The 14677-nt window shown below is 44.5% G+C and overlaps 1 protein-coding gene across 2 annotated transcripts in view; it reads left to right on the forward strand.

The window, feature by feature from the left end:
• RARS1 (arginyl-tRNA synthetase 1) overlaps positions 1 to 14677 on the forward strand; it is a 49449-nt gene that overhangs the window by 10480 nt on the left and 24292 nt on the right. For both annotated transcript variants that reach the window (XM_056516488.1, XM_056516489.1), the window contains exons 4-8: positions 730 to 838; positions 7063 to 7163; positions 9459 to 9580; positions 9762 to 9882; positions 14314 to 14443. In XM_056516488.1, coding sequence (XP_056372463.1) covers positions 730 to 838; positions 7063 to 7163; positions 9459 to 9580; positions 9762 to 9882; positions 14314 to 14443 — 583 coding nt within the window. The remainder of the gene's footprint in view (positions 1 to 729; positions 839 to 7062; positions 7164 to 9458; positions 9581 to 9761; positions 9883 to 14313; positions 14444 to 14677) is intronic.

Consider the following 14677-nt stretch of genomic DNA (forward strand, 5'->3'; position numbering starts at 1 on the left):
AAGCCCGCAGACAGCGTTCGGAACTCAATGCTCTGGATGCTGGGGAGCGGAGTAACCCTTTAATGCTTAGGGTTTTTTGTGCTGATTGGCAGGGTTTTCTTTACCACTGAAATGCAGCTGACAATGATGTATAAACACATGCTGCTCAGTCAGACTTTTATATGGAGTTGTTCATGTTCCCAGATGATACTGTGTTGCTTCTAAAATTGTATAACCTTTAATATTAGGGTATTTTACTGGGGATGAACAGAAGTGTAAGATATGGGAGAATTGTCAAAATACCTCCATAGCACAAGGATAAGGATGTACAGTGTGATACCTCAAGAGGTCCTGTCACTTTCTCTTACTTTTCTGCTTTAGTACAGATGTCGCCACCACCAGCTTGATGGGCAGAGTGTTACTCTTCTCATGGTGATCAGCATATAGGGTGCCATGGGAAGAGCATACATGAGCAGGGAATCATGTCAGGCCAGACTCCCTGCTCCTGTGAGTACTGTAGTGAGCAGCAATGCACACAGTAGTGTGTGTATATCCGCTCACTTCCTGGTACCTCTGTACTGTTCATCTGTTATTGATTTGTAGAGCTTCATTCCTAAATGGCCAACTGGGCACCAGTAAAATAAGATTTTATGCTATGTAACTGATTTTACTATCTGGAATATGTAAGATGTAACTGGTGGTTTTTTTTTGTTTTGTTTTTTTTTGTTTTGTTTTTTTTTCTCCCCCCAGATGCTTAAGGCAAGAGGTGAAAAAGTGAGCCCAACTGAAATTGCTAATAAAATTGTTAAAAACCTTCCAGAAAACAACCTGATTGAAAAAACAGAAATTGCCGGTCCAGGTAAAGTGTGTTTATGACCAGCTTACTTCTGACATAGACAGATATCCCTAGAAATTCTGCTCGCTTGGTTCAGGGTCTTTCTGTTTATGCTGCCTTCACACACACATTTGCGGGGTCCACTCTGTAGTCCATCATTTGGAAACAGATCCTAGCACAAAGAAGGGAAAACTTTTGAATAGTTTTCTTTCTCTATATTTATGTGAACATTTTGCCAACTAGATTGACACATTGGGCAGGTGACGTGGTGCAGATTTTAAAGGGATACTCCGCCCCTAGACATCTTATCCCCTATCCACAGGATAGGGGATAAGATGTCAGATCGCCGGGGACCCGCTGCTGGGGACCCCCGGGATCTACCATGCAGCACCCACCTTTAGCGGCTTCCGGAACTGCTGGAGGTCCTCAGGCTGAGTCCATCTCGACCACGAGGACGGAGCATAGTGACTTCACAGGCTCTGCCCCCGTGTGACGTCATGCTCCACCCCCTCAATGCAAGTCTATTGGAGGGGCGTAACAGCTGTCAGGGGAGAAGGGGATAAAGGGGAAAAGGGGATAAACCATTGCTTGAAATCTCTAATATACGTAGAACAGTTTTTCCCAACCAGGGTGTCTTCAGCTGTTGCAACACTACAACTCCCAGCATGCCCGGACAGCCAATGGCTGTCCGGGCATGCTGGGAGTTGTAGCTTTTGCAACAGCTGGAGGCACTTTGGTGGGGAAACACTGACGTAGAACAAGGGGACGAGACATGTCCTCCCAGATACATATCTCATTAAGAGTAGTGAAACCTTGCAAAACCCAACAGCTGCATGTAATAGTAGAAAAAATAATGGCATGTTATTGGGAGAAATAGCTAGGTGAATTGGTCAAGGCAGATTACTTGACTGTCCTTGTTAGGTCTTGAAGGCGTTTTCCCTGTAAGGCTAAACTGGCTCCAGATTGGGCTGTTATTGTTTTTCCATTATTACGGATATAAGGCTGGGTTCACACCACGTTTTTGCAATACAGTTCCCGTATCAGGTTTTTGATTAAAAAAACGTATTCCTCAAAACCTGACTAAACTGTATCAAAATAGGTGTACAAATTTTAATCCGTATACGGTTTGAAAAATGATGTCCGGTTGCATCTGTTTAACCTGTTGGGGACGAAGGACGTATGCATACACCCTTGCGTCCTGGTACTTAAGGACGAAGGGCGTATTCATACGCCCGTGGGAATTTCGGTCCCTGACGCGTGCCGGGCGGGGATCGGACCGGGGTGACTGCTGATATCGATCAGCAGGCACCCCGTGCAAATGCCTAGGGGGGGTCATCAGACCCTCCATGTCGGCCATCGGCGCAAATCGCAAGTGAATTCACACTTGCGATTTGTGCCGATTACGGGTCTATGGTGACCCGGAATATAAGGGGGATCGTGGTTGTCTAAGACACCTACGATCCCCTGAAGGGATAGGAGTGAGGTGGTGGTCTAGACGCAACCACCAATAGCAGATCGGGGGCGGGGGGTTAACTTTCGTTTTCCCTGTCCTGCCCACCCACAATAGGCGGGGCAGAACGGGGAACCGAAGGGGACCGAATGCCGACGTGCACTTACCTGTCCGGAGGCAGCGGGCGACTGTGATCGGCGGGCGGCGACGGAGATCTGCGGGCGGCAACGTCGTGCAGCAGAAGAGGACGGCTCCCTGGATCCTACGGAAGCAGGTAAGTTGCCTAGCAACATCTGGAGGGCTACCGTGGTCTCTAACCTGTAGCCCTCCAGATGTTGCAAAACTACAACTCCCAACATGCCCAGACAGCTCTTTGCTGTCTGGGCATGCTGGGATTTGTAGTTTTGCAACATCTGGAGGGTCACAGTTTGGAGATCACTGGGCAGTGGTCTATAAACTGTAGCCCTCCAGATGTTGCAAAACTGCAAATCCCAGCATTCCCAAACTGCTGGGAGTTGTAGTTATGTACCTCCAGTTATTGCATAACTACATCTCCCAGCATGCCCTTCGGCGATCAGTACATGCTGGGAGTTGTAGTTTTACAACAGCTGGAGGCACACTGATTGGAAAATGCTGAGTTAGGTAACAGAACCTGTGTGTCTCCAGCTGATGCAAAACTACAACTCCCAGCATGTACTGACAGACCGTTCTGTTGCCTAACTCGGCATTTTCCAACCAACCTGAAGGTTTACCAACCAGTGTGCCTCCAGCTGTTGCAAAAGTACAACTCCCAGCATGCACTCTGTCAGTAGATGCTGGTAGTTTGTTTTGCAACAGCTGGAGGCACACTGGTTGAAAAATACTGAGTTAGGTAACAGAACCTAACTGAAGGTTTTCCAACCAGTGTGCCTCCAGCTGTTGCAAAAGTACAACTCCTCAGTCGGTACATGCTGGGAGTTGTAGTTTTGAAACAGCTGGAGGTTTGCCCCCCATGTGAACGTACAGGGTACATTCACACGGGCAGGTTTACAGTAAGTTTCCTGCTTCAAGTTTGGGCTGCGGTAAATTTTTCGCTGTAGTGCAAACTCCTAGCGGGAAACTCGCCGTAACCCGCCAGTGCGAATGTACCCTAAAAACACTACACTATACTAACACATAATAAAGGGTAAAACACAACATATACACCCCTTATACTGCCACCCCCCCCCCCCCTACCCCCAATAAAAATGAAAAACGTATTGTACGGCAGTGTTTCCAAAACGGAGCCTCCAGCTGTTGCAAAACAACAACTCCCAGCATTTCTGGACAGCCACTGACTGTCCAGGCATGCTGGGAGTTTAGCAACAGCTGGAGGCACTCTGTTTGGGAATCACTGGCGTAGAATACACCTGTGTCCACCCCTATGCAATCCGTAATTAAGTCCTCAAATGCGCATGGCACTCTCTCACTTCAGAGCCCTGTCGTATTTCAAGGAAACAGTTTAGGGACACATATGGGGTATTTCCGTACTCGGGAGAAATTGCACTACAAATTTGGGGGGGCTTTTTCTCCTTTTACCCCTTATGAAAAGGAAAAGTTGGGGGCTACACCAGCCTGTTAGTGTATAAAAAAAAACAAAAAAAATGTTTACACTAACATGCTGGTGTTGCCCCATACTTCTTATTTTCACAAGCAGTAAAAGGGAAAAAAAAGACCCCCAAAATTTGTAACGCAATTTCTCCTGAGTACGGAAATACCCCATTTGTGGGTGTAAAATGCTCTGTGGTCGCATAACAAGGCTCAGGAGTGAGAGCGCACTATGTACATTTTGAGGCCTAAATTTGTGATTTGCACAGGGGTGGCTGATTTTACAGCGGTTCTAACATAAACGCAAAAACATAAATACCCACATGTGACCCCATTTTGCAAACTACACCCCTCACGGAATGTAATGAGGGGTATAGTGAGCCTTAACACCCCACAGGTGTTAGATGAATTTTCATTAAATTTGGATGGGAAAATGAAAAAAAAAGGTTTTCACTAAAATGCTGGTGTTACCCTAAATTTTTCATTTTCAAAAGGGAAAATAGGAAAAAAGCCTCCCAAAATTTGTAACCCCATTTATTCCGAGTAAGAAAATGCCCCATATGTTTATGTAAAGTGCTCTGCTGGCGAACTACAATGCTCAGAAGAGAAGGAGCGCCATTGGGATTTTGAAGAGAAAATTTGTCAGGAATTGAAGGTCAAGTGTGTTTACAAAGCCCTCATAGTGCCAGAACAATGGACCCCCCCCCCACATGTGACCCCATTTTGGAAACTACACCCCTCACGTAATGTAATAAGGGGTGCAGTGAGCAATTACGCCCCACAGGTGTCTGACAGATTTTTGGAACATGGTCCGTGAAAATGAAAAATTTAATTTTTCATTTGCACAGCCCACTGTTCCAAAGATCTGTCAAATACCAGTGGGGTGTGAATACTCACTGCACCCCTTATTACATTCTGTGAGGGGTGTAGTTTCCAAAATGGGGTCATATGTGAGGGGGTCCACTGTTCTGGCACCACGGGGGGCTTTGTAAACGCACATGGCCCCTGACTACCATTCCAAACGAATTTGCTTTCCAGAAGCTCAATTGCGCTCCTTCTCTTCTGAGCATTGTAGTGCGCCAGCAGAGCATTTAACGTCCTAACATGGGGTATTTCCATACTCAGAAGAGATGGGGTTACAAATGTTGGGGGGCATTTTCTCCCATTACCTTTTGTAATAATTGTAAATTTGGGGAAAAAACTGCACTTTAGTGAAATTATTATTTTTTTTTTCATTTACACATCCGATTTTAACGAAAAGTCGTCAAACATCTGTGGGGTGTTAAGGCTCACTGTACCCCTTGTTACGTGCCTTGAGGGTTGTAGTTTCTAAAATGGTATGCCATGTGGGTTTTTTCTGCTGTTCTGGCACCATAGGGGCTTCCTAAATGTGACATGCCCCCCAAAAACCATTTCTGCAAAATTCACTCTCCAAAATCCCATTGTTGCTCCTTCCCTTCTGTGCCCTCTACTGCGCCCGCTGAACACTTGACATACACATATAAGGTATTTCCTTAATCGAGAGAAATTGTGTTACAAATTTTTGGGGGATTTTTCTCCTATTACCACTTGTAAAAATAAAAAAACTGGTTCTACAAGAACATGCGAGTGTAAAGAATGACGATTTCGAATTTTCTCCTTCACTTTGCTGCTATTCCTGTGAAACACCTAAAATGTTAACAAACTTACTGTATGTCATTTTGGATACTTTGAGGGGTGCAGTTTTTATAATGGGGTCATTTGTGGGGTATTTCTAATTTGAAGGCCCTTCAAATCCACTTCAAAAATTCCGATTTTGAAAATGTTGTGAAAAATTGGAAAATTGCTGCTGAACTTTGAAGCCCTCTGTTGTCTTCCAAAAGTAAAAACATGACAGCTTTATGATGCAAACATAAAGTAGACATATTGGCCCTCATTTACTATTCTAAACCCGACTTCTTTTGTCGGGTTTTTCTGGCGCATCTTTGTCCGCGACATGTCGCAGATATCGTGCGCCAGTCTGCGACACGATGCAACATTTTTTCCCAACGGACCCGATGTGGATTCTCCCAAACCCGAAAAAGGGGCGTAACCCGACATTTCTGAGCTTTCCCACGTATTTATAAAGGTTTCCAACCCGAATTTGTTGAATTGTTGTGGATTTTCTCCCGACAACTCAGAGGAGTAGGAAACCAAAACCTACAAAACCCACGTGCGACAAACAGGATGCGACATAATAATAAATACCAGGGGAAAAAAGCAGTCGGGTAAGAAAGCAAAATAGACTTACAACCCGATTTTCTAAGTAAATGAGGGCCATTGTATTTGTGAATCAATATATAATTTATTTGGAATGTCTATTTTCCTTACAAGCAGAGAGCTTCAAAGTTAGAAAAATGCAACATTTTAAAATTTTTCAACAAGAAAGGATGCAAGTATCGACGAAAATTTACTACTAACATAAAGTAGAATATGTCACGAAAAAACAATCTCGGAATCAAATTTATAAGTAAAAGCATCCCAGAGTTATTAATGCTTAAAATGACAGTTGTCAGATTTGCAAAAAATTTTCCCGTCCTTAGGGTCATAATGGGCTCCGTCCCCAAGGGGTTAAGAACAAAAAGTATGTTTTTAACTTTTCATTCCATTATGAATAAAGTTTCACTTGTTTGCACAGTTTTTTCTTGAAATTTCAATCAAAGTCAAAAACCAAATGATGAAAACCGGATGGAACCGTACGCACGGTTCCCATTGACTCCTCCGATGTTTTAAAAAAAGTATACATTTCAATACGGTTTTTCACCTGGACCAAAAATTGTGGTAGGCTATGGTTTTGGGTACGGGAAAAAACTCACAAAACCGTATAGGATGCAAAACGGACACAACCGGATGCATCTTTTGGCATACGGTTTTCAATGGAGAGTCAATGCATACGGTTTTCAATATGGTTCCGTACGGTTTTCAAATTGAAAACGTATACAGGAACTGTATTGCAAAAACGTGGTGTGAACCCAGCCTAACAGTTATGTCTTAGAAGGTTTGATCTTGGTCTTACGCCTTACGCCAAAGCCTGAGGAGTCTCCAGGTCTTGTATACTAGGACCTGTGCTGGAGAATCTTTCAGTGTCATATGGCAACTGTACTGCACTGTGCATTTCCAAGCTCGTGTAAGATTACAAGGAAAGCTCAGTTATGATGACAATTTACTTCTTCAGGTGTCATGATTTTAATGCTGTAAACCTCTATTTAAACAGGTTTTATTAATGTGCACTTACAGAAGAGTTTCATATCAAAACAGTTGACAAAGTTGCTGGTGAATGGTGTTCAACCTCCTGTGATTGGAGAAAAGAAAAAGGTATGGTTTCTTATTTATATAATTTAACTTGGGCCCTGTTCTGGATTTTTTTTTTTTGTATGTTGCCGGTATTTGGTGGGATACCTGCAGAAAGGTATACTGGGGAAAGCCCATTGAATTAAAATGACCAAACGGTCCATTTCCAGAATGTATACTTTTTTTCTTTGCAAGATTTAACCGCTATGCTTTTGAGTCTCAAAATAATAGAGGTGTTTGGGAAGTTGAGCCCTTTAAGGGGATAGTAAAGTTATTTAAAGAAAGGTTTCCAGCGTGCTAGGGTGATAAAATAACAAGAAAATATACTTACCTGTTATATTCTTGCTGAGTCCCGTGACACCACTGTGGTGGTTCCTGCGGCCTTTGTTAAAGGGGTATTCCCAGCTGGCTCCAGAAAGTTAAACAGATTTGTAAATTACTTCTATTAAAAAATCTTAATCCTTACAATAATTTTCAGCTGCTGAAGTTGAGTTGTTCTTTTCTGTCTGGCAACAGTGCTCCCTGCTGACATCTCTGCTTGTCTCGGCAACTGCACAGAGTAGAATAGGTTTGCTATGAGGATTTGCTTCTACTCTGGACAGTTCCCGAGACAGGTGTCATCAGAGAGCACTTAGACAGAAAAGAACAACTCAACTTCAGCAGCTCATAATTACTGAAAGGTAGTGCTGGGCGGTATACCGGTATGAACCGGATACAGTTTTTGTTTTGTTTTCTCCCACGGTATGGATTTTTGCCCATCGCTAGACCGGTCGGGCCCCTCCCCCACCCTCCGGATTAATTGTAGAGCCCAGCGCGGCGCCCTCACTTGTCCCGGTGTGCTTCTGTGGCCCGATTCCGAGAGCGGAATCGGGCCACAGAAGCTATTCCATTTACTGTGTCCCCCCGCTGCGCCTGTCAGCCAGTGTCTCCACGAGCACGATCAATCCCCACCGCTAGCGGGATCCCTGTGCCCACTAGCAGTGTCACAAGAATGCCGAGTGCGGCTCTGTTCCCCGTCCCTGTCAGCTCTCAGGGTACAGGGAACCGCGGTGATGGTAGCGCTCGCGGGGGGCACATTTGACACCGCTAGTGGGCACAGGGACCCCGCTCGCGGGGTGGGGGGGGGGGTCAGGCGATACCGCAATAATAATAAAAAAAAATACCGTAATATTCATTTTAGGCCATACCGCCCAGCACTACTGAAAGGATTAAGATTTTTTAATAGAAGTCATTTACAAATTTAACTGTCTGGAGCCAGTTGATAACCCCTTTAAATTCCCTGTGAACGTCTCTTGACACCCTGCAGCTTTTTAATGGTAGTTGGTAATAGACCATTGAGGCATGCAACACTCAAAAAGAGAGAATAGCATCTTGTGGTGTTTTGTCACCCATATTTTTTCATTTTAAATAACTTGGACAACACCTTTTAACTAGGGATCGACCGATTATCGGTTTGGCCGATATTATCGGCCGATATTTGCGATTTTGGACATTATTGGTATCGGCATTATCGGGTATTACCTTGCCGATATGCCGATAATGCCCCGGCCAGAGACTACCGCCGCTGCCCCATTGCCTCCCCATCCTCTGACAACATGCCGCTGCCCCATTGCCTGCCCACATACTGCCGCTGCCCACATACTGCCGCTGCTGCCCCATTGCCTCCCCCCATCCTCTGGCCACATACCACCGCTGACCCATCGCCTCCCCCCCCCCCCCCCCCCATCCTCTGCCCACATACCGCCACGGCCCCATCGCCTCCCCCCCCCCCATCCCCGGTGTTATAATTACCTGTTCCTGGGGTCCACGCTACTTCTGGCTCTTGCGCTGTTGCTGTGCACTGCGCTGTGCAATGACAAGTGACGTCCCCAACGCGACGTCGCCGTCAGTGCGCACATTGACAGCGCAAGACGCCGACGGAGCCAGAAGTATCGCGGACCCCGGGAACAGGTAATTATAACACCGGGGATGGGGGAGGCAATGGGGCGGCTGTGGTGGTTAGATTTAGGACCCCAGGACAGGCAGGGGGAGAGAAGCAGGTGGCGGTGGTCTCTGGCCTGGCAAAAGCCTCTGCAGTTAATTGATTTAAACCTCCCGCTTTAAATCATTGATCTGCAGCTGCTTCTGCCCCGCCGGGGCGGTTGAAATGGCCGATAACTTATACCGGAGAATCGGTATAAGTTATCGGCTATCGGCCTGAAAGGTGACAGATTATCGGTATCGGCCCTAAAAAATCAATATCTGTCGATCCCTACTTTTAACATTTAGTGCTTGGAAAAGAAAACCACACATAAAACTGATACAAAATTTGTGTTTCAGGTTGTAGTTGATTTCTCATCTCCAAATATTGCCAAAGAAATGCACGTGGGTCATTTGCGCTCTACCATTATAGGTGACAGCGTATGCCGGTTATTTGAGTTTGTTGGACACGATGTACTCAGGTAATGTTGGTAGATTAGTTAAATCGATGGCTTTTTCTTTTAATGAACCAAATAGATGTGGGCACTAAGTAGTCTATAATATGGTGTAATTTGGTCTGACATCTCTGAAGACGTCTAAATATGTAGCAGTTGGAGATGCAGATCTTTTGTTCTAACCATTCTTTCTTTGTACCATTTACAGGATAAATCACTTAGGAGATTGGGGCACTCAGTTTGGCATGTTGATCGCTCACCTGCAAGATAAATTCCCAAACTACCTCTCAGTCTCCCCACCTATCGGTGATCTCCAGTCATTTTACAAGGTACGATGTTGTTTATTGGAAAGGGTCATTTGTATATGGAACCTTTGCAAATCATCATGTGAGAGACAAATCTTCCTAAGTAGTTAAAGCACAACTGTCTTGAATTTTTAGACCCCCAGACTACAATAATGTTGTTCTAGATGTCCATAACGCAAGTGTAACCATACCTTTTTATAGGTTTTCCTCCTTCTTTTATAACTTATAAAATACATTTATACAGCGGTCAGGCACAGTCAGATAGGCGTGGCTTGGGGTTTGCAAAGCCCGGCTGCCGCCACACCTATCCTCTCCTTTCAGCGCTGGGATCGCTGTGTAGTCAGACGCAGCGCATGTGCCCCTCCCTTCCTCCAGTACTGCACCTGCGCAGTGAGCGCATAGGCAGCGGGAGCGAGCTCTGTCAATGCAGGGCAGTGGAGTGCGCATGTCAGGAGGGGTGCATGCGCTGTGTCTTACTACACAGCGATCCCAGCACTGAAAGGAGAGGATAGGCATGTCTGCAGCTGGGCTTTGCGAACCCCAAGCCACACCTGTCCGACTGTGCCAGACCGCTGTTATAAAAGGAGGAAAACCCATAAAGGTATGGTTACACTCTTGTAATGGACATCTGTAACAACATTGTAGTAGTCTGCGGGCTAAAATCTCATGACAGTTGTGCTTTAAGTGAATCTCCCAGGGCTGTTCAATTACTCAGGTCCAACACATTCAAGTTTCCTTAGTGCTCTCTAACTTATAGTTCCTAAACACCTATGCCACAAATTTTTTGAATGTAATTGAATTGGGCAGAAAAAAGAAAACTTCCTTCATGCTCTATCTGATGTCGTATCATGAAGATATTATGCCTTTACAAATATTGCTCCTAGGGCAGAATAACCATGTAGTATGGGGCAGCACACCGTATACTTCATAGTACAAATTCATAGACACTCTTGCAAGTGTCTCTGTCGTGATCTCAAGGTTTTAAAGCATTACTATCTTCTAAAGTGATAGCATAGCACTAGAATATGAGCCTGAGATTAAAGGGGCCACTGTGATAAAAGCTGCTATTCCTTTATATGAAGATTTGGAATCCAGTTTTAGAACTGCTACCTTAGGCAAATACTTAGACACTGATAATGTGAGAGAGGTAGTCTCGCCATCGTCTTCTGCTTGAGGCTCATCCACTCTTGTATCCACTCTTTAGGATACCTTACAGTAATTCGATTTGTCACGAACGTCTGGTTTACAATAGTAAATTAGGGCCTGTGTGTGTGTGTGTGTGTTACTTTTTTTGGCATCTCCCAGCATCTGCTTGAATATAGGTGTATATGCTGGGTGAACTTTTATTTCCAGGATTGTCACTCATACTTTCTATCAGGTAATAGAGGGGAAGAGAAAACAGTTTACCAATTTATTTTTTTATTATTATTTTTTTTTAAGTTAAACCGATGTATGTAAGGCATGTCTTTATAAGTCATGTAAGTTGTGTGGCTTAACCCCTTAAGGACGCAGGACGTAAATGTACGTCCTGGTGCGGTGGTACTTAACGCACCAGGACGTACATTTACGTCCTGTGCATAACCGCGGGCATCGGAGCGATGCCCGTGTCATGCGCGGCTGATCCCGGCTGCTGATCGCAGCCAGGCACCCGCCGGCAATGGCCGACGCCCGCCATTAACCCCTCAGGTGCCAGGATCAATACAGATCCCGGCATCTGCAGCAGTGCGCGATTTAAATGAACGGTCGGATCGCCCGCAGCGCTGCTGCGGGGATCCGATCATTCATAACGCCGCACGGAGGTCCCCTCACCTTCCGGCTCCCGGCGTCTTCTGCTCTGGTCTGAGATCGAGCAGACCAGAGCAGAAGATGACCGATAACACTGATCTGTTCTATGTCCTATACATAGAACAGATCAGTATTAGCAATCATGGTATTGCTATGAATAGTCCCCTATGGGGACTATTCAAGTGTAAAAAAAAATAATGTAAAAGTAAAAAAAAGTGAAAAATCCCCTCCCCCAATAAAAAAGTAAAACGTCCGGTTTTTCCTATTTTACCCCCAAAAAGCGTAAAAAAGAAATTTTATAGACATATTTGGTATTGCCGCGTGCGTATATGTCCGAACTATTAAAATAAAATGTTAATGATCCCGTACGGTGAACGGCGTGAACGTAAAAAAAAAAAAAAAGTCCAAAATTGCTACTTTTTTAATACATTTTATTTTAAAAAAAATTATAAAAAATGTATTAAAAGTTTTTTATATGCAAATGTGGTATAAAAAAAGTACAGATCATGGCGCAAAAAATGAGCCCTCATACCGCCGCTTATACGGAAAAATAAAAAAGTTAGAGGTCATCAAAATAAAGGGATTATAAACGTACTAATTTGGTTAAAAAGTTTGTGATTTTTTTTTAAAGAGTACCTGTCATCATCTAAACTTTCCCTGATCCCCCTTTCCATCTGTCCCCTTCTCTAACTTTGCCTATCCCTGTGTTTATTGAGGTTTAAAATGCTGTGGAAATACCTTTTTTTATCCCTCTTCATTAGCTCAGGAGCACTGTCTTTCTGAGGGGTGGAAGGAGGAGGGTCCCAGCAGGCATGATGTCACATGAAGCTTGGCTGGGACTCTGCTTCTGCCAGTCTTCCTGTATGCTGCTCTCCCTCTGCAGCAGTGTTTCCCAACCAGGGCACCTCCAGCTGTTGCAAAACTACAACTCCCAGCATGCCCAGACAGCCAACAGCTGTCCAGACATGCTGGGAGTTGTAGTTTTGCAACAGCTGGAGCCACCCTGGTTGGGAAACACTGCAGTGTGCATACAGACTAAGTACAGGTGAGGGATGGCATCCTCTGTCTCTTTCTCTCCTGTGTCTCTCTGCACTAAAAAGTCAATGCTGAGAACCAGGGGCTGAGGGAGCAATTACAGAGGCAGTGATTAAGATGAATGTCGGGGGGGGGGGGGGGGGGGCACAGAGCAGGGAGTGCAGTGAGATGATACAATGTATAAGATAACGTGTGGTGAGGGGCAGGGAGAACACAGAGCAGGGGGGAGAGGGAGGTGACTGGCTGTTATATGAGAGGCATGTGCAGGCTTGTAGCTCACAGGCTGGGAGTGAGTCCTGAGCTGAGAGTACTGAACTTCCTGTGGAAGGACCAGAGCCCTTCAGCATTAGTCCTAAAAGCTGTACACTTACTATGAAAAGCATAGGATGCTGCTTGCAGACCAGGCATAGAAGAGTGACCCCTAGTGGCCAAAAGTATAAAATGAAAAAACTGGTATAAATATTAATATTTTTTAATGAAGATATATTACAATATCTCTTCATTAATGATTATGAACAACATATTAAAAGTTTTTGTTGATGACAGGTACTCTTTAAGCACAACAATAATATAAAAGTATGTAATAATGGGTATCCTTTTAATTGTATTGACCCTCAGAATAAAGAACACACGTCATTTTTACCGTAAATTGTACGGCGTGAAAACGAAACCTTCCAAAATTAGCAAAATTGCGTTTTTCTTTTTAATTTCCCCACAAAAATAGTGTTTTTTGGTTGCGCCATACATTTTATGATATAATGAGTTATGTCATTACAAAGGACAACTGGTCGCGCAAAAAACAAGCCCTCATACTAGTCTGTGGATAAAAATATAAAAAAGTTATGATTTTTAGAAGGAGAGGAGGAAAAAATGAAAACGTAAAAATTAAATTGTCTGAGTCCTGAAGGCCAAAATGGGCTGAGTCCTTAAGGGGTTAAAGGGGTACTCCACCCCTAGACATGTTATCCCCTATCCAAAGGATAAGATGTCAGATCGCCGGTGTCCCACTGCCCCGGGATCTCCGCTGAGGCACTGCGCTATTATTACTGCACAGAGCGCGTTCACTCTGCCCGTAATGACGGGCGATACAGGGGACGGAGCAGCGTGACGTCATGGCTCTGCCCCTCGTGACATTACGGCCCGTCCCCTTAATGCAAGTCTATGGCAGGGGGCGTGACGACCGCCACGCCCCCTCCCATAGACTTGTATTGAGGGGGGGGGCGGGCCATGACATCACGAGGGGCGGAGCTGTGATGTAACAATGCTCTGGCCCCTGTATTGCCCGTCATTACGTGCAGAGCGAACTCGCTCTGTGCAGTAATAATAGCGCAGTGCCTCAGCGGAGATCCCGTGGCTCCCCAGCAGCGGGACCCCGGCGATCTGACATCTTATCCCCTATCCTTTGGATAGGGGATAAGATGTCTAGGAGCGGAGTACCCCTTTAAAGATGTATATTTTGTGGTGCTTACAATTGTAGCCTTTATTTCATATAAACTGCCTGCATGTAAAAATGTATTCTTTGCCTACAATGTATACAGCTGAGGTCACATGAGTGTCAGACTTCTCTATAAAGAAAATGCGATTTCTAATTACATCTGTTTTAATGAGCTTTATTTTGGTTGTCTGTTTTACTAGGAATCCAAAAAGAGGTTTGATGAAGAAGAGGACTTTAAAAAAAGGGCATATCAGTGTGTAGTGCAGCTGCAAAGCAAGAGACCTGATATCCTCAAAGCCTGGAACCTGATCTGTGATGTATCCAGGAAAGGTACCCTTACATGATATAATAGAAATGTTAAAGTAACGACCTAGAACACACTTATTTTGCCCCTCCCATGTTGAGATATAGAGATAGAGATATAGATATAGAGATATAGATAGATAGATAGATAGATAGATAGATAGATAGATTTAGAGATATAGATATAGATATATAGACCTATAGAGAGAGATACACACACACACATGCATACATACTTTATTTTTTATAATTTTAGAGTCC

This window comes from Hyla sarda, chromosome 4 (assembly GCF_029499605.1).
Source record: "Hyla sarda isolate aHylSar1 chromosome 4, aHylSar1.hap1, whole genome shotgun sequence".
Lineage (NCBI taxonomy): Eukaryota > Metazoa > Chordata > Amphibia > Anura > Hylidae > Hyla > Hyla sarda.